General features: G+C 32.2%; 2 protein-coding genes and 1 non-coding gene across 3 annotated transcripts; 2 read left to right on the top strand and 1 right to left on the bottom strand.

Moving 5' to 3' along the window:
- The first annotated feature begins 229 nt into the window (after positions 1-229).
- Positions 230-335, top strand: LOC139895299 (small nucleolar RNA R71). Its single transcript, XR_011775757.1, has one exon. It is a non-coding gene; the product is annotated as a small nucleolar RNA R71 (small nucleolar RNA).
- A 6,788-nt stretch (positions 336-7,123) lies between these two features.
- On the top strand, positions 7,124-10,737 carry LOC139887722 (glutamate receptor 3.1-like). Its single transcript, XM_071870784.1, has 7 exons — positions 7,124-7,253; positions 7,453-7,469; positions 7,583-7,921; positions 8,008-8,323; positions 9,430-9,809; positions 10,256-10,573; positions 10,675-10,737. Exons 1-7 carry the CDS (start codon positions 7,124-7,126, stop codon positions 10,735-10,737), a joined length of 1,563 nt encoding a protein of 520 aa, XP_071726885.1.
- Positions 10,738-12,190: 1,453 nt separating this feature from the next.
- LOC139890645 (diacylglycerol kinase 4-like) lies at positions 12,191-17,109 on the bottom strand. Its single transcript, XM_071873549.1, has 12 exons — positions 16,611-17,109; positions 15,652-15,774; positions 15,311-15,448; positions 14,998-15,083; positions 14,744-14,831; positions 14,561-14,636; positions 14,337-14,419; positions 13,841-13,911; positions 13,576-13,653; positions 13,173-13,260; positions 12,896-13,012; positions 12,191-12,520 (listed from the first exon to the last, which is right to left on the bottom strand). The coding sequence occupies exons 1-12, from the start codon at positions 16,938-16,940 to the stop codon at positions 12,362-12,364; spliced, it is 1,437 nt and encodes a 478-aa protein (XP_071729650.1). The 5' UTR covers positions 16,941-17,109; the 3' UTR covers positions 12,191-12,361.
- Positions 17,110-20,648: the final 3,539 nt, after the last annotated feature.

Raw genomic sequence — 20,648 nt, 5'->3', positions numbered from 1 at the left:
TTTTAAAGCAGCGATTTCATCGTTGCTTTCAATACTAGCAACAATTGTTGATCTAGAGAACTCCATCTCTTGATGCCAATTATGAGAATGTGCTGCTATATCGGCAATGATTGTGTGAGCTTCTTCGGGTGTTTTCTTCATGATTGAACCTCCTGATGTAACATCAATATCTTTTCGAGTAGCCACATTGACTCCTTTATAGAATATTTGGACCTTTTGGAATGTATTCAACCCGTGTTGAGGACATATTCTAAGCATTTTATTAAATCGGGTCCAAGCTTCATAAAGAGTCTCATTAGTCTTTTGTTTAAAGTGATTTATGTCACTTTGTAACTTTGCTGCTTTTGAAGCAGGGAAGAACTCTGACAAAAACTTGTCCATCATATCATTCCAATCTTCGATATAACCTTCTGGTAACGAGTCTAACCAATCTCTTGCATCATCCTTTAACGACCATGGAAAGATTTTTAAACATGCGACATCATCGGAGACATCTTTGATCTTGAATAGCTTGAAAATGCTTACAAACTTACGAAGATGCTCGTTAGCATCCTCATTCGGAGCTCCACCGAATTGGCATATATTAGTCACCATGTGGAGAAATTGACCCTTTATTTCAAAGCCGTCAGACATCGTAGGCTGAATAATTGCGTGGCCTTGACCTGTTCTTGTTGCCCTCATTAATGCATCCATCGTTTGATTTGTAGCAGCCATCTCTTCCTCTTCTTTAATAACTGGCTCTATTACTGGTTGAATAACTGGTTCAGAGTTAGAATCCAATGAAAGTGATTCTAAACCCTCAGCGAGAGACTCTACTTCTTGAGCTCTTAAGCGTTCGTGCAATTCCCTTTCGGGTTCAGGATATGAAGGAGTTAAATCAGTGTTGGAAGAACGTAAATTCATGCATTAATTTCTATTATGCAATCACAACACCAAAAGCTTTTCTAAGAATTGAATTCCTACAAAAGGATCGAATAACATAAAAACAATGATAAAAACCTTTAAACAAACAGATTTTCCTTCTGATTTTTCCCACGTTTCGAATAGCCAAAAGATGCAGCAGAGGGACAGGATTCGTTTGGTCCCAATATAATTGGGTACTTTTTGGCTCCAATAACCCAGTCCACGTACAAATCCAACTACTACTACGAATCAGAAAAATTATCTATTTATTTAACTGCCAACTCCCCGGCAGCGGCGCCAAAAAGTTGATGTGCTGCATCGTAACCTTTATTTTAAACGGATTTGAGTTGTTTTGTTACACGAATTGATTTATTGTATATATGGTGTTTTAATGAATTCGGGTTGATTTCACACATATATAGGCAACTAGTCCTATCCGCGTAGTTTAGTTTTATAGGTAAATCCGATTAGTTCCACAGGGAGATGGAGTGTTTAATGGTTTTTAATAGTCTTTGAAGTTAAACTAATTTAAAGGGGGTTTTGGATTAGGAATTTGTTATAAAACATAATATAATACAACTTAATTAAACTAACTAAAATATAAACTAAATTAATAAAAATACAATATTAAAATTAATTAAAAGTGAAATAAATGAAATTACAGTATTGTAAAATTTATGACTTAAACTAATTAAAAGTAAATTTAAAAGGATTTAATAAAAACTTGGAATTAAACAAAAATGTAACAGTACTGGATTTATTCTTACACGTTTCGCGTGTATATATACGCGTTCCACATATATATTGGAACTACGCATTTCGTGTGGAATTATACACGATCCGTGTAAGTTATAATTGATGTGACAAAACAATGCTTATTTAAACTTGATAAAACTTGATTTAATATTTAATTTTTATGAATAATAATAAGAAAAATAATAATAATAATTTTGTAATATAAATAAATGAGAGTGTTTACTTAAATGTTTTGCCTCTAGATTCATAGATTGTTTTTGAGATTAAGCCCGATTAAAATGTTTTTATATATAACTTATATTTTCTTTCGAAATTATAAAGTTTTAACTAACTAAATTAAATCTAATTTTCATCGGATCCTATTTAGATAGTTAACTATACCCCAAGTATTTAAATTGAGACCTAACCTAGTTTTGACTTTCGCCAAAACCTTAAATCGTAACGGTTTCCCTTTTTACAATTTCACTATTATATAACTAATGATGCTACCCAAACCACCGAACCTTATTTCTAAATTGGTGTTAATAACTTATCCATAAGTTCGTCTAAACCACTTTTAGTGTTAAAGCTTAATTTATATTAATAGAAATAACCTTCGCTATTTATATCTAACAAATTAAGTGATAAGGATTAAATATCTAATCGTATAACCATGGTTCTTTTAGCTAGGCACAATGTTAAAAATACTCAAGTTACATTTTAATATTTACAAATGATAACTATCCATTTCACTAGGGCTCTACATCTAAGCAAACAATATAGGTAATTAGCTACTCATTATACTAGGGTAAACATAAAAATATAAATATGTAAACATAATAATAACAATAATGATAATGATAAAAGATGATAACAATAATTTTAGTAGAACAAACTTACGAAAATCTTCACTTTCATTAACTTCAAATGGTAGAAAATTACAATAACAACACTCTTGCACTCGAACAATAATACCCTTAATCACGAACAATACACCCTTAATATTGAAACTATCTTAAATCTTCAAACTTGAAATTAATACGGAACAGTACTAAAAACTAAATAAACTGATACGGAGTACTTTGAAATATTTGTAAATGAAACAGTGAGAGTATTCAAATGTTTGACTATTCTTTTTTTTTAAACTAATCTCTCTCTATTCTTGTGTCTTTCTCTTCTCTCTTTCTTGTAACAGTAGTACTCGTATATATTAGAAAACTGAGTAGTGGTAGGTGAGGATATACGCATGCTTTGTATTGGTGGATTCCTCTGTAAAGCCTGGACAAAGTATACTTATTATATTAAAAAGCAACCGGCCCATGTGTATTTCGAATCTGATAATGGCCATAACATTACGCGTTTCGCGTAGGGGTCCACACGTTTCGCGTAGGAGTAAAATGGAATCTGGAAATGTGTCACAACATTACGCGTTTTGCGTGGATATATACGCGATCCGCGTAAGAGTAAAACAACAGTTTTTTTAATTTTTGTTCTCTGTTGACCCATTGTAGACGTGTACTATCTTGGACGATTTGTTTTAACTCTTTTTCTTCGGTCTTCTTCGTTCTTGCATTCGGATAAACGTTTTCTCGATAAATATTTGGTTTAAATCGACGTTTATTCTCTTTTCTTCGATCTTTACTCTCGTGTTTACTTTAGTCGTTTTTTCTCGTGAAATATGCAATTGAATGTCTTCGTAAACGGTAAAAGCCTATGAAATATAAATGATATTGCGTTGAAATATATGTATGTTTAGAGCAATATCAGAAGGCTTGCTGAAAAATTGGCAGTGCACACCGGAGTGCACGGAGCGCACTAAGTGCACGAAGCGCACTTTAAGAGTGCACGGAGCGCACTTCCCCTGCAAGTGGCAGCAGGCTGCTTGCACAAGTTGCACACATGGAATCCGGGATTGATTGGCCAAGTTCGCACTTTAGGTGCATAATGGACTACTTGACAACATGTTTATGAGTTGTGATCATACTTTAACATGTTGTAATCCATCCTAGTGGCCATGATGATTCCTTGAAGCTATCATGAAGAACAAGTTGAAGCTACACTAGTGTTTCTTGTTCTCCTATAAATTGTCACCTTGTAACTCATTGTTATGTACCTCATTCAATTAATAAACACTCTATAGTTAATCCGTGGACTAAAGCAATCACAAACGATTGCATATAACGACGTTATATCTTGTGTCGATTTACATTTTCGCATTTATTATCTTTGGTTCATTAAGTGGGTGAGTGATCTTGTAGAATCACTTGTGTTGTTTTGGGCCCTTATATCCTAACATCAGAGACCAATTCAGTTCATTTTAGTATCTTGACTCGACTCATACGAGTTAACTCATGATCGACTCTATGGGTTTAACAACTAAGGGTGAGTTTGATAAAACTGAATGATTTAGTGCTGAATGATTTAGAATCTGAATGGTCCAGAGCCTCTGAATAAGGTTTGCTCTGAATGAAAATAAGCTGTTTGATAATCATTTAGAATTAATGATATGAACTGACTAAAACTACCTTATTAACGTGTGACATGAATAAAAAATTCACTATACTTGTTAGTTAGGTGATCAGGATATGATTTGAGGAGAATATTATAGATAACTTAGGCTCTTAATGGTTAAGAGAATGTTTCATCTCTGAATGGTTCAGAGCTGAATTCTGAACCATTCAGCACCATATGTCATTTAGAGGTCAGAAACAAACGCACTGAATGCTGAATGATTCAGCATTCAGTGCTGAACCATTCCATTAAGAGGCAAACAAACGCACCCTAAGTGAAGATGTGTACAGCCAACGTACAATAAATCCTAAATGTGCTTGCGTATTTTACTACCACAAACACAACACAAAATCTATTTAGTATAAAAATCTTAACCATATAACCATCTATTTATTACTCCGTATAAAAATCTTAACCATATAACATAGCAGCAATACGAAATAGACTATGGACATGTTAAAAAAAACTAATATTCTGTATCTACATCATATAATAGAATCTCAAATTGACACTGACTATTATGAGCATAAATGGTAAGCTAATTCGAATGTGAATATCCAAACTGCTTATTCCATAGGAACTGAAATGTTTGCAAAAATAGTTGTCTTGCCCGCATGATATAAACATACACTCCTACAAGTTTGTCTGGATGTTAATACCAGGAAACCCTAGAGAACAATTGCTCCTTTATAAAACACGGTGATTTTGTTTAATCGAAATACTTATAATAGTTCAAACACATTTATGTGAACATGTTCCACATCAAATCAGTTCTTTATATTATAACTGAAATTGTAACTTCTAATAAATTAACTGTAGACGTACTAAAGGATCTTAGAACATATCTTGACTCGATCTAAAGGCGGAAAACAATAGAAAGAGACTTTAATTGAATAACGGTGAGTTCGCGGGATCGTATTAATGAAACATAGACCTAAATCTAGATTAAAACGACGCCTAGAAGTTGTTATTCGGTGGTATTAAGGTATAGGGACGTATGCAATCGACCAGAGACGGTTAGGCCGGGTTCGTATATGGTGTGTAACCTAACAATTAAACCCGTTATCTCTATATATACTGTCATCAGACAAAGTCGGTCGACTGACTCTGTCAGTCGATCGACTGTCTGCTATTATAACTAATGATCAGATTACACTGACCTTACATTGTCGACCGACAAATCGATTGCCTCAGTTAGTCCATCGAATGTCAAGTCAGTTTCAATATTGTTTATTAATTTTACACACGATATCGAATATTATTACAAACAACCATAACAATAAACGACATAAGATTCAATATTACATGACCGAAGTGAAAGTTAACGAATACAAAACTAGGGATTCCATTATGCACTAACATTAACTCTATTATTGTAATAATTACAAAGGGAATGGAGTAATTTGTATATAGAATTTCATCAAACGCCTGATGCGCATGCATTTAATTCATCCACCCACAGAGATAACATACATAACATATACACACACATACACAATTGTATGTCAAATTAACCACACGTACCTGCAAGAAAATTTTGCAAAATATTTCTTTTTGATGAACTGAAGTGAAGTCATTTGTGAAAGAGTTTTCCCCGTTAGCCCGTTAGGGTTTAACCCGAACTAAGTACTCCCATAGTGTCGTAACACGAGCTTGAGAGGCTGGGCCTGGTACTGAACCGTCTTTAGATTTGGACTCCTATAACACGTGCTTGATTTTAAATTTTGGGCCCTGTAAAGAGGTTTCAACTAGCTAAGTTTATTACTAGTAATAATAAGTAATATACTCCCTCTCATATTTATTTATTCTCATTATTATTCTATTTCAAATTATGCTAAACTAGTAGTCCATATTTATAATTATGCTAAACTAGTAGTCCATATTTATAAGATTTTCTTTTTAAAGTCCTAAAGGCTATCCTTAATCTTCAAACACGCATCTTTCAGTTGTATTCTAATAATAACTTCCCATTGACTTTTGTTAACCACCTCCCCACCACCTAAATGTACAAAGAATCATGCATGCCAAAAAAAAAAATTAAGTATAGCCTTTACGACTATATTGACAAATCATATTTATAAATATATAAGAATAATGTAAGTTCTTTTATACCCATAGCTAATTTATAGATATAAGACAGAAAAGTAGATAAAAAGGGTAAACCAATATTATTAACAAAAATTTTAGTGTAACAAATTTCTTAATCAGTGCATTTTTGTCTGTTGACAGATAGATTATCGACAGGACTCAAATTTCGAATAAAACCTAAATTTTTAAAATCTTTTATATATATATATTTGTTTTGCTATTGGTATGAGTATGACAAAAAAAAAAAAAAAAAAAAGCTTATAACCATAAAAAATTCTTCTTTCGGCACAAATTACTCCACATCATACTTTATTTTAATTAAGGAATCTCAAAAACAATGATAACTTATTTGGTATTTATGAGGATTAATTTTTAGTAGTTTTACCTTTTTAGTATAGTGCCGCATACATTTGATAGTAGCTAAAGCCGGAAAGTAAAATGATTATTTAAAATTCCAACTTGAAATAATAAAACCTCATAATGTTTATGGGGTAATTAAGCCTCGTTCATTACCCTCAAATAATGTGATGATTTTAAGTTACCAGATGTATCTCACATACGCATACGTAGATCGGTTAAACCGGACGACATCAACCTAGTGCAATGAGGTAATCTCGATCTGCCGGCAATAATTAATTAATTAACCTGTTTTAGTCAATAAGAATAGTTTATTGTAAGCTGACACGATTTTCAGTTGAACAATGCATTCAAACGTACAGCAAAAAAATAATAATCATAATTTACATCAATTCTATCAGGTCTTTTGTTTACTCCAAGTAAATATATCTAACAACAATTCAACCAGTTTCGAGCTACAGTACTCGATCAATATCTATCGATCTATATATAGCATATATACGATAATTGATCGTATAATATACGTATCATGAAGCATAACGTCCGTATTGTTTTCTTTGTATGGTTTCATGCGTTGCTTTGTGTTTCGGTGAACGCCTCCAACCAAGAGAAGTACGTCCAAGAGGAAGGTGATATTATACCTTTAGACGTTTGTGCAGGTAAGACATTACTATTCAACAAATATTCTAGAGTGAAATTGCCGAAAATTTTTGCAAAGATATAAGTAGATATATTTATATGTGAGATAAATTGGTTAGATATTTAGTTATATTTCCTAAATAGGCATATGTTTTCAAGTCGTCTATTTGATTGTAACAATTTGTCATATAATCATCTGTTTTTTATTCGGTTCTGCAGTTTCCACGTATATACTGGTGTTTTGTGTTTTGATCTCTTTATTGTTATTCATTAATATGTTTTGGAATTTAGTGAAGTCATTTATTTCAACAAAATTAAGTTTAGATTTAGATTATATTTATATATAAAGGTAATGGTTCGTTTAGTATTCGATATTGATACAAGGGGGGGTTTGGTATACGATTTGCGTATACCAGACATTGTAGGGCCAACATGGAACATAACAAAGCCTTGGATGAGTCCATGCCCAACATTAGTTGTATGGGTGCCAAAAAAGGCAGCTAGCTTTGCTGAGTTCGTTAAACTCAATAAAGATAACCAAGTCAAAGGAGGATTCTCAATAGCCATATTTTGTTATGCCTTGCAAGAACTACCCTTCAACGTTCGACCTATATTTAAACCTTTCATCAATAGTACTGGGCAGATGAACGGTACATATGATCAACTTCTTAGGCACATTGAAGGCCAGGTACCATTTTCATAATATAACAGTAATGTGTCTAAGCTTCAAAAGTTGGTTTTTTTTTTTTTTTTTTTTAATTTGTTATTATGCAGACTTGCCAGGCTGTCGCAGGAGATATTACGATCACGGGTAGTAGAGCTCAATATGTGTCCTTTACGATTCCGTATCTAAAGGCTGATGTTTATATGTTGGTGCTTTCTACACAAGAATGGAAGCAAAACCTTTGGGCTTTCTTGAAGCCATTTACGACTAATCTATGGATCTCAATAGTTTGTGCATGTCTCTTCGTTGGAATTGGGCTCGCTATATTAGAATATCGTGCTGAGAACCCCAAATTTTTGGGCCCAATATATAGTCAACTTATCATGATCGTGTGGTTTCCTATTTCGACATTCTTCTTCCAGGACGGTACTAATTTTAAGATACTTGAATCTCTTCGATAAATAATTTGCGTGTATATATACTATAGAATCATCTCAAAATAGCCTAATGGTTGTAGTCATGATATACTCACTCGATCTCGGGTTTAAACTTCACCGGCAGCATATAAGGGGGTTGCCAGGGAAAAGGGTTGTAAAGCGGTTAGGCCACGTGTTGACTTTAAGGGTCATTTCTCTACAACTTTGACTTCAAATAATCTTTTATGTATTATATAATACTTAATCAACACTATACCATAGAACATATAATCAAAAATGAATCCATTCATATAGATATCATCGAATAATATATAATACAAACAAAACTATTTAAAGTCAAATTTGTTAGTAAAAGACCTCCAAAGTTAAAACACGACAATAAATTAGGGACGGATGGAGTAATAAAGAACACAACTTTATTTAAATGATTTGGTGTGCAAATATGAATATGTCTCCAATAAATACTTTGCATGCATACTATAGAATCATCCCAAGATAGTCTAATGGTTGTAGTCCTAATATACTCGGTCATCTCAGGTTTAAACCTCATTGACAGCATAGAAACGGGTTGCGAGGGAAAAGGGTCATAAAGCGGTTAGGTCACGTGTTGGAACAAAATATAATATGTGTATCAACACACAAAGAATAAAGAACACAACTTTGTTTAAACGATTTGGTGTGCAAATGTGAATATATTCCTGTTAAGGAAATACTTCCTGTAGTGATAAGAGATATATGGAAAAAAATATATAACTATAGCCTACGTAAGATAAACTACTTCCTATTAATACTCAACTTGAGACTTGACCAAATCTTCTCTAATTTGTTGGTAACTAACTCAACATGACACGACATGACACCTTATATCCGGTCAACATAAAATACCGACTACAACACCTAATTGACTTAATTAATTAAACAATAGTAACACTAAATCAAATATTAAACTTAAACTTATATTAAACTGATTAACTCAATACCACACAGTAAAAATACCCTGCTCTCGCCTTTTTCCTGAACAAGGAAAAACCTTATCCGTTTATCTGACGGTGTAACTAGTTAAGATTTAAAATTATGTGTTGATGTGTTTTGCAGGAAAGATACTAAACAGGTGCTCTAAGGTTTTGCTCATTATGTGGCTATGCATGATATTCATAGTACTGCAGATCTACACTGCTACTTTGTCGTCATGGTTGACATTAAATCAACTCAATCCCAAAATCCCTACGAGCTTTGAAAACGTTGGCTACCAAACCGGGTCCTTTATAGATAATTTTATAACCCAACGATATAATTCTAGTGGCAAGAATCTACAGCCTCTCAGCAGCTACCAAGAATACAAAAATGCATTGACCAGTGGTCGCGTAGATGCTATTTTTGACATACTCCCGCATATAGATCTCTTTCTTTCCAAGTACGGGTCTGACGACTTCATGGAAATCGGACCAGTAAACGAGGAATCTGGCATTGCTTTTGTAAGATTTTATGAATTTAGCACTTCTGTTAATTCAAATTGCTGAAGAACAGATGACTAGAATTTTTAAAGAGTGTTTTCCTAATTCAAGACGAAGAATATGTGGCTCTTATACATTCAGGTTGTGTATCGAACCAATACATCATTGGTTAAAAAACAAGTCAAAGTTCATTTTCCAACGTTCAAATTTTCTTATAGTAATAGGAACTCAAAGATATATTGATTTTATACCTAGTTGGGTATATAACAACCTTAATTAATGGGAACTGATTAATCCAACTTCAAAATTGATAAATCCACTCACTTTATGCATTGATGTATTGTACAGTACAACTCATCAAAGTATAAAGTGAGTGGATTTATCAATTGTAGGGTTGATTTATCATTAGCGCGTTAATTATGTTCACTCTACTCTTCCTAATTTGTGTCTAATGATTTAATTTACAGGCATTCCCTCTGAATACTCCGTATTTAGAAATGTTCTCTAGGGCGGTGATTAATGTGACCGAAAGTGTAAATATGATAAGAATGAAGACAAAGTATCTCGGGTTTTCTATGCATGATCAAACACAATCAAATCAAGCCCCTCCACAAAGTCTTGGCGTTACGTCTTTTATTGGATTATTCACTTTAATGGCCATTGTAACTATTTTTGCTGTTGTCGTGTCAGAAATTTTGCTTAGGGATGGAAATGATAAAGTCGGAGTTGGTCAAAAAGAAAAGCTAAATACTACTAATCATGTGGATGTATCTAGACAACTTCAGGTAAACATCCCTGATTATCATGAACATATACTCCGTATTTGAATATATATTACAGTATTATTTAACATTGTTGTAAGTTATGCATTCATTCAATGTTGTAGGAACGTCTTCCATCGATCCGCCGACCACTCAATATTGACCGGAAGGGAAGATCGATCTGGTGATTAGGTGAAGCTAAAAGTTAAAAGAATGAATTTGGCTTGGCAACCACTTCTTGTTCAATAGTACTTTGTGATGTTTGTATGCTTGAGTTCTTATACTTTATGATAGACTTTCTTGTAAAATATAGTAAGTTTGAAAAGTTTCGGTTAGTAATTGTGACAAATATACTTGTAAATATTTGAATATTTTGGTAATGTAATATAAGCGTATGATTTTGATTGTTTGTCTTCTGTGAAATTCGTTATGACAATTTTAATGTCATTCCTAAGAGGAATACAAGTCATAGTATTAAGTATTCTAACCAACATAGCTCTACCTCTATGTCTTGTCTAAGATCATTCTTACATATAAGTAGATGGGTCAAGCCCATTGAGGATAGTCCATTAAGAGTAGTCCACCACGCACTAAGTAGCGTAGAATTCCAATATGTCAAGGTGGGACATGCCTAATAAACTCGGCCCTCTAAGGGTTGTCGATTAACAAAGCCAGTCAATGAGAGTAGGCCACAATCTAAGGGCTTCTTTACTTTTCATTTAACGAAAAATGTAGGCCACAATCTAAGGGCTTCTTTACTTTTCATTTAACGAAAAATTGTTCAAAATACATTTTTTTTTTTTTTTTTAAGGATTCAAACAAAATACATTTTTTTTTAAAAATTGCCTTTTTACACCATTCGGTAGACGGAATTTCTGTCTACCACCTTTATCTATCGTCTACTACCATTTTTAGAAAGTAGTAGACAGTAACAACAAGGTAGTAGACAGTGAGAACAAAGCAGTAGACAGCCAATTACAAGGTAGCTGACCGTCTACTGCATTGTTATTATTGTCTACTACCTTGTTGTAGGTGTCGACACCAATAATACATATCAGTCGACACCTACAACAAGGTAGTAGACAGTAACAACAAGGCAGTATACGGTCAGCTGGCTGTCTACTGCTTTGTTCTCACTGTCTACTACCTTGTTGTCACTGTCTACTACTTTGTAAAAATGGTAGTAGACGACAGATAAAGATGGTAGACAGAAATCCCGTCTACCGAATGGTGTAAAAAGGCAATTTTTTTTAAAAAAAAATTGTATTTTGTTTGAAGCCTTAAAAAAGTGTATTTTCATCAATTTCCCCCATTTAATTTAATAATAAAATAATCTTTTTTTTAACTCGTAATTGAGTAAGTTAAATTATTGTTTGTCTGTCACTTAATCTGCCACTTAATATCATAATTGGTCAGTATTCATGATACATAGAATCAGACAACCCTTCAAAATAAGAGACAAATGAAAACAAAGACAAATTTAAAAAAATAAAAATAAAAAAATAAACAGCCAGAGTGGTTAATGATAACTAGCACATCATAATACTGAAAACGAAAACCAGATTATACAAACAATATGGCTTGAAGGAACAACTGTTAATTGATTAAAAACTTTTCACAATTTACCAATCAACTTGAATCATTACATCATTACAGGATTATACAAACAAGGCGCACGCTAAGCACGTAATTGAACAAATGGTATGACAAGTAGTTTAAAGGAACCACTAATATATTTGTGCAGTAGTTAAATGATAGAACTGATTTACACTAAATCCCAGACAATACGGTATTAATCTCTTAATTACCCTCTTACCCTCCATTTATCATAACTGAGTGAAATGGTACCCTTACAATGTCGACAAAAGTTGAAAACTCATTTTTCAATGGTTGCTTCCATGGTTCTCCGTCCATCTGCAAATAAGCTTGCTTCCATGCTCCACCCCTCAACTCCAATCGGATTGCCGCAGCCTGAGGAACATACAATACACCCAATTTCAAAACATAATCTTTTTTTTTTTTGGTAAGCAAGGAAACCCTCCTATGAACGAGCACATTGGCTCCCCCATAGAAGGTAAAACCTCGGGTAATCAAGCCTCCCGAGAGCGAGACCTGGTACCGGGTGAATTGCGCATTATGCGCACCCTCTAGTCACACTCCCTTTTTGAACAATTTGGCATAGCCAGGAATTGAACCCGGGTGGTGTGCTTCATTGGGCAACTCGGTGGCCACTCAGGCAAGCCTGAATGGTTTCAAAACATAATCTGTGTGTCCAAAAAACATAGTACTAAAATGTCACATTTGTAAAAAAAAAATTACATGTTGAATATTCATATAATATAATACCTGTGCAATGTGTTTGGCTGAAATAAGCTCGACCATCACAAATGATGCATGCCATCCGTGCTTCAACCCAAATACTTCTAGGAGACCATCATCTGCATTCGCCTCAACAAAGCCTTTCTGCATTTTGACCAAATAACAAACAAAACAAAATAACTTTAAATAAAAGTCTTTCATTGGAGAGTTATATATTATTTGATATGTACTAAAAAACATTATCCCAAAACTAAGTGTCAATTTATAACTGCAATCATCCATATAAATATTAATAATATTTTACCTTGTCCATATATTCTGGTTTTAATTTACCCCAAGGGTTTCTTCCACTTGCGTAGTTATGAAGATTCAAGGCAACAATAGACCTAACACTGGAAGGTGATATATTGTCAAGCAACAGTATGAAATAAGATCTTTTTGCCGTCATAAAATAATAAGTCACTAGCTAATTATGATTACAAAAATAATATGGTATAAATATTTTAAAAGAAACGTATTAAGAAGAATTTATGGATTCTAAAGAGACATCGGCTGACTTACAACCACTTTGATCCGTCAACCCATTTTACCCAATTCCAATTAGCTAGATAAGAATAGATGACCCATTTGAAATAAAACTTAACCCAATTCGACCAAAGCATACCCAAATGTGTAATAACGACAACATTCTAAATTAGTAACTTTACCTTGATGGGATAGGAACATGTTCCCACTCAGAACTGTTTAGTCTCTTAACATGTAACCTCAAGATATTCTTTAGTCCCCTGCATTCATCAAAATTTTTCCCCTTAACTAGTTATTTACTAGTAAATTTCATGCTTACAAATAGATTTTAATATGTTCGAATAGTATGGCCCATGAGCATATTAACACATGTGCAAAGACATAAAGTAAAACATAACAATTATATCAGGTGAAGGAGTACTTCAATGTGACAATTTTTTTTATTACCTTAAACCAGGATCAGCCATGCAAGGTGTGAAAAACCACCCTTGTTTACAACTGTATCCAGAGTAGATCATCTGTGACAACAGAACAATAAACTAATCAACTAGGTAACTTATAACCGTATAACAAATTCATAATCCTCAAATATGTTAACAAATCATAGATGTGGTAATTTCAACCCATGCACCTAAAATATTGGTTAATAAGGGTAAACTTCTGAACAATAACGAACATGAAAAGGAGTTAATTGGTTTGAAAAGTCAAAAGTCACCCAATTTCTTTTAAAATGAATAGAACCTTATTACTCATAATTATTTAAAAAACCTAGATTATGATTGTAACACCACATGTTTATAATCGTATTATCAATTTACACTTTCATTTTATAAAACTCAAAGGACAAGAAAGTATCGAGTAGTAGACCCGACTGTATAAAAGGTTACTCGACCAGTCCATCAATGAAACCTCTAATGAAAATAATGCTATTTAAAGTTCAGACCTTGTTAGAAATAGGACCTTGAGCAAGGTAAGGTTTCTCATTCCGTAAATGATGGAAACCATAAGCCACTTGAGCATCCATTCCTTTATCAAGAAAACTTAATTGTCAAGGTAGTAAAAAGACAAAATAAAATAAAATTATATAATAACAATTATAATTAATATTTAATAATAAATAATAAATAATAATACCTATGCTGAAATAGAAAAAGAAGAATAGAATACCTATGCTGAAATAATTATAGAACACTCCTTGATAGCATGAAACCTTCTCAGGCAACTTCCCTAGAACTTCAACATCCTACAAAGAATACCTAATAACTTTGGTCAACAATCATAATATTTAATTTTCTTAAACATCTGTAAACTAAATTACATATTTCCAACAACAATCATAATATTACAAACCTGAGCAAGAACAACCTCCTCTGTTTGCTTCATAGAATGCGGAGCGTCCAAATCAACACCAGATGGCATTGATATCGAAAGACTCCAACTAAACATATAAGATTCAAGTAATGACATATATAGTATATATAGTATTATATTGACATATATAGTATATATAGTATTATATTATTATAAACCATAAGTGACATCACCCCCATTAATAACTGTGCAAATAAATTTATCTGTACATACATCTAAAAATCATAACCAACCTATCGAGACGGTTAGTTGGACTATATGTGGCCTTGTCAAGAGTTCTTTTTATGGCCGCTCTCCAGCTAAAAGGAAACGAACCACCCTGAAAAACATAAAGGTGGCAATTTCAGACCATTTACATATAAATAGGTCGTTATGAGTTGTCTTTTATTTCAAACTAAGTCAATCAAAAACATTAAAATAAACAATATCTACTAAATATCTTTCACAATTCCATTTCAATTTTCAATCGTTACTAAAATCAGAAACATGATTGACTTAACCAGCCTGCCCGACCCGGCCATCTTGCCACCACTAGAAAAACCTTACCCAACCAAAACTCCTGGAGAGATCATTTCCTGTACCGAGAGGTATAATTGCGGTTGGCGGAATGGGGTTTCGACCCTGCTTGTGAAGCTCCCCAAGGCATCCAAGAACCCAACCAACGGTTCCATCACCTCCTGCAACCTAACAAATGAGCAATAATCAATCCATGGTTTAACTGAACATGTGCACAATCAAAAGTTGCATTCTTTTGATCGATGGAGAGGCTAATAGTTTCATATCATATATAATATATATGACATATTAAACTATGAGTATGAGAAAAAAAAAAAAAAAAAAAAACAAAAAAAACTATGAGTATGCACTTAAGGTCGTTATACACATACCACAATCCTCAATCGTTCTCTGGTTTGTTTGGCACAATTGTCTCCAAGACTAGTAAACTTCTCCAAACAACCCAAACCATACTCAACAAACTCATGTGGCTTCACATTTTGAAGGTCAAACACCTGACGCATGAAAATAAATTAACTTTATGAGAAAAATAATTATGCAACTAGAAAAGGTAAATGACGGAATAAGAAATTATTTTACGGTGTATCAATTTTATTCTACGGAAAGGGTCAAGATCAATTCCTAATGCTTCAGCTAACAAAATTTAAATAAAACAATTCCTGAAGCATTCATGATTAAACAAATCTAATAAAACTTTGCAATTTTCCTATGAACATCCCCTAAATCACAAACCTTTTTCAATCTCATAGTTGTGCTTTGTCACTAAGTTAATAACTCTCATTATTACAACTCGTACATTTTTAAAACCTTGGTCTAGTTCAACTAGAACGATTTAACATTATTACAATTCTTGAATGCTATTCACATATACGGAGTACAAAACAAATCATCAAATCAAACATCAACTAGTAAAAAATTATAATAATAAAAATAAATAAATAAATAAATAGAAGAGATATCTAAGTTTATCTGAGAGGACTCATAAAGTTTGGCTTTAACTAAATTTTAATAGTTACAGTACACAACTGCAGGTACATTCATATGAAAAACTAACTTCAACCATTTAAGGAATATACAATAAATAAAAATATTTTTTGATCATAAGAAATCACCAGTTCCTAATACTTCAGCTAACATTTATATTTATTTATATTTATAAATTATAATAATAACATTACAGAACTCTTGCAACTATATTCATGTAAAAATCAAACATCAACCAATTAAAAATAACAAAGAACAGAAACAATAAATATAAATATATTATATAATTATATTTCATTATAAAATTAGTTAAAATTACTAAACTAAAAAAAAACATTTAAAAAACCTGTTCTTGACCCATTAAATCCTGCAATCTTGCTTTAAGTTCAGTTCCATGCCTTCCACCACTTTTAGAATTCACAAACACCACAACCGGACATTCACCACCACCATCACTACTGACGTCAGCATGACGTTTTCCGGCATCAATATCTTTATTCGCAATACAATCACGTATTGCAAAACGTAAATACTCAGCCATCGTAATTTTCTTTCGTAACTCCTCTTTAGGAATACTTATACCGGATAATGAAAACCGTTTTATTGAATCCATCACCGGTAACCGTACTGCCACCGTGTTGACCGTCTCTTCCGGTGACGGTGATGATGAACCCATTTCTTTAATTACTTTTTTTTCTGGGGTTTGATTGATTGTTTCGAGTAAAGATTTGATTTTTTTTAACGATGGTTACAAAGAATGCAAGAAACTGTTGTTGGGTTTTGTTGTAGTGACTATTAGTGAAGTGGAAATTGGGCCGGCGAGATTGAATGCGGGGTTTTGTAGATTTTAGTCAGGGGGTATAGTTTGAAACTTTTTTATTTTCTTTCTTTATGTATTTTGTAAAAAAAAGAATATAAAGTTACAAACGCCTATATACAATAAATTCAAAAAAGAAGACGTATATTGTGCTTGTTTGTAACTTTTATATAAGAAATGATGATAACTAAAATTGAAGAGAATCGTATATAATTAAAATACTCTTTAACCATTCAAATCTTCATAAAAAACTATCAAACAACTGTATTTTTATCCTTAAAATGTTATTATGTCAATTCAGTATCATTTAAAATGTAAATTAAAATGATTATCAAATTAGCTATTGTCATTTAAAATCAAGTTTAATTAAAACCATTAAATTATTACAATTTTAAATAATCTAACGCTTAATCAATATATTTTAACAAACGCAGCCTTCGTTATGTTAGTAATTACTTTGAGATTAAAATATGATATTAACCATTACAGGCTTGTCTCAGTGGTATTCCCACACCTTGTGTCTGGGGCTTGGGTTTATGTTTGTCCATCGGGATGGTTTAAAGATTAATGATTCGAGTAATGTTCAGCCTGGCCAAAGATCGACTGATGAACAGCTTGTTACACCTTCTGATTTTCCTGTTTTAGATGGTGATCGGAACCTTTGATTTTAGCTTCTTATTTACCTTGCGAAAAGACATCTGTTGATCATCAATCCGTTTGCTCTCCGGAAGTTAATCGTTCATCTTTTCCGTGTAAAGATAAAGAATGCGAAAAGAAATGCTCACGTGTTTGGAGGTTCGCTCTAGATCATAAGGTTGCGTTCGAGTGTTTGGCGAAGACAGGTAACTCCGGTCCATTTGACAATAGTTGTTGTTTTGTGGTAAATTTTGTTTCAACGGTTGTAAAACACAAGTTTTGGTTTCTACTCATGTTGGTAGTCCTTTTTTAAACTCTGATTCGGCTCCTAGCGTTTCATTGTTAGCTTCGAAGTCACCGGTTAGTAAATTGCTTGTTAGAACCATTCATATGTGTTCCACGGTTGAGGATTTGGATAACGTTCTTGTGGTTGATTGTGTTGTGGCTACTCCTCATATAGTGTTAAAAGACTCTTCTTTTTTGGTGGGTAATAAAGGTTTAGTTATTTCCGAATCACTTTGTGACGACCCGGAAATTTTCGATCAAATTTAAACTTTATTCTTTTATGATTTTGACACGATAAGGCAAAGTCTGTAATGTTGAATCTCAAAATTTTTGAACTATTTAGATGGATTCAGTTAACCTTTGACCATTCTCGATGATTCACGAACAATTAATTGTAAATAGATATGTGTGTATGTATATATAAATAATAATTCGAAATAATATTTGAAGTATTATATATTGTTGTTATTAAAGCTAAGTATATAAAATAAAATAAAAATATGATATTATGATAATTAATATTTAAAACATATCTATGTACATAAATAAAGTATATTAAATATATATTTTGTGATTTCGAATTTATTTCGTAAATGATGGTAACGCTCAATTGTTATTAAATGAATAGTAAATGAGTTAAAAAGGAACTTATGTGATTTTAAAATAAACGGTGGTTCGAAAATGAGTTTTATAAATTTTAGGCTTATTAATAATATATTTAGAAGTTGTTTGTCAAATTTTAAATTTTTTTTATTTTACTTGGGGGTTAGGAGTGAATAATTAATGTAATTTTTATTTAATAGTTAGTGACCAAATTTTATACCATAATGACCAAAATAAATAAATATAGTTAATTTAAAAATATGGAATTTTTCTGAACACTTTTATCCGCCACTGGTTTCGCACGTTACACAGTCCCTGGAAACTGTCGGTAGATTAAAAACAAAACACTCGACTACTCACTGTATATAATTGAATTATAAATTGTTTCCTGTGTTTGAATTATATGTTTATTATAAAGTTTACTGTGTTATAATTGAGAATTATGATTAATTACTGTTGCTACTATCTTTCTTCTCCTTTAAATATATGAATATATATACAAATACTTGAGGGCATCTATAAAACTATACAACACCCGATCAAGCTCAATCACCGGAGAACCACCATCATTCTTTACAATCGCCACCACTACTATATCTCTATTTCTCTCCTCTTTCTCTCTACAATTCTTAATTATGAATCATCACCACCACAAGAAGATGTTCCCTTGCAACCCATACCCGCCACCATCTACAACTTGATCATCAAGAACCATCACCAATCACCTTAGTCACCACCATAACAAACCGCCACTCTCACACTACTCTCTCTCCTAAAGTTGTTCAAAGACAACCACGACACCTTCCACCATCACAGTCTACAACTAATAACCTTCACAATCAAACCCATTTGAATTGATCGAGACCCAACACTTTTGTTGCAACTTATGTTTATGTTTCCTGTGATAAACCTTCGTGCAAACAACTCACGTAAACTACCCAAAACAAAGTCATCCATTAAAGCTACTATTCCTCTAAAACTTTTATGTTTTAATTCAAAACCCACCAAACCCATCTCACTTTCTGCGACATATTGTGACTGCTGCATACGATTCTGTTTCATCTCGAATCAAACCCAACCCAACACAACTTCACCATCACAAACTGTGACGACCCGGAAATTTTCGACTAAATTTAAACTTTATCTTTATATTATTCTGACACGATAAGCAATGTTTGTTAAGTTAAATCTCAAGGATTTTAAACTATGTTTATACATTCATTTAAACCTCGACCAAATTCCAATGATTCACGAACCATTAAATGAACATATATGAATATGTATGTATATGTGTATATGTTATAAATTGAAAATGTCAACAAAGTATTTAAACGTATAATGCTTTATATGAACGTATTTGTTTCAATATGATTATCGACGAAATTAAAAAAAAAAATATTAAATGATTGAATTATCAGAAACATTGAATTATGATTACAAGTCTCTGTTGAGAGGTCCACTATAATTTGAGAAAATCTATTTCTCTTAACGATATTCGGAATAATTTGTAAAGCTATTTTTAAATAAAAATAAAAAGTGTCATTTACGAAAGTTAGACAAAAGCTAGTGGAGAATTGGTTTCCATAATATTCTATTAATCTATTTTCAAACGTACAAAAACGTTTTCAGTTTAAAAAGAACTTTATTATTAAAACGTATATAACTTTTATAAATATCTAGAATCACTTTTGACAACTCATTACTTAACTAGTATAATAAATATAACGATATTTATATTTTATTTCATTAAATATATATAACGATTTAAATTAATATTATATATATTTATACGCGTATTATACATACATAGTTTTTATACTTTTACTAAACTTTAACTTTACTTTTACTTTACTTTTACTTTACTTTAACTTTAATAATTCACTTTAATAATTTATACTTTAATAATTCACTTTAATAACTCATACTTTAATAATTCACTTTAATAATTCATACTTTAATAATTCACTTTAATAATTCATACTTTAATAATTCACTTTAATAATTCATACTTTAATAATTCACTTTAATAATTCATACTTTAAT

The sequence above is a fragment of the Rutidosis leptorrhynchoides genome, chromosome 2, assembly GCF_046630445.1.
Source record: "Rutidosis leptorrhynchoides isolate AG116_Rl617_1_P2 chromosome 2, CSIRO_AGI_Rlap_v1, whole genome shotgun sequence".
Classification (NCBI taxonomy): Eukaryota; Viridiplantae; Streptophyta; class Magnoliopsida; order Asterales; family Asteraceae; genus Rutidosis; species Rutidosis leptorrhynchoides.
The sequence above is the reverse complement of the archived record's forward strand: the minus strand, read 5'-3'. Positions and strand labels throughout refer to the sequence as shown.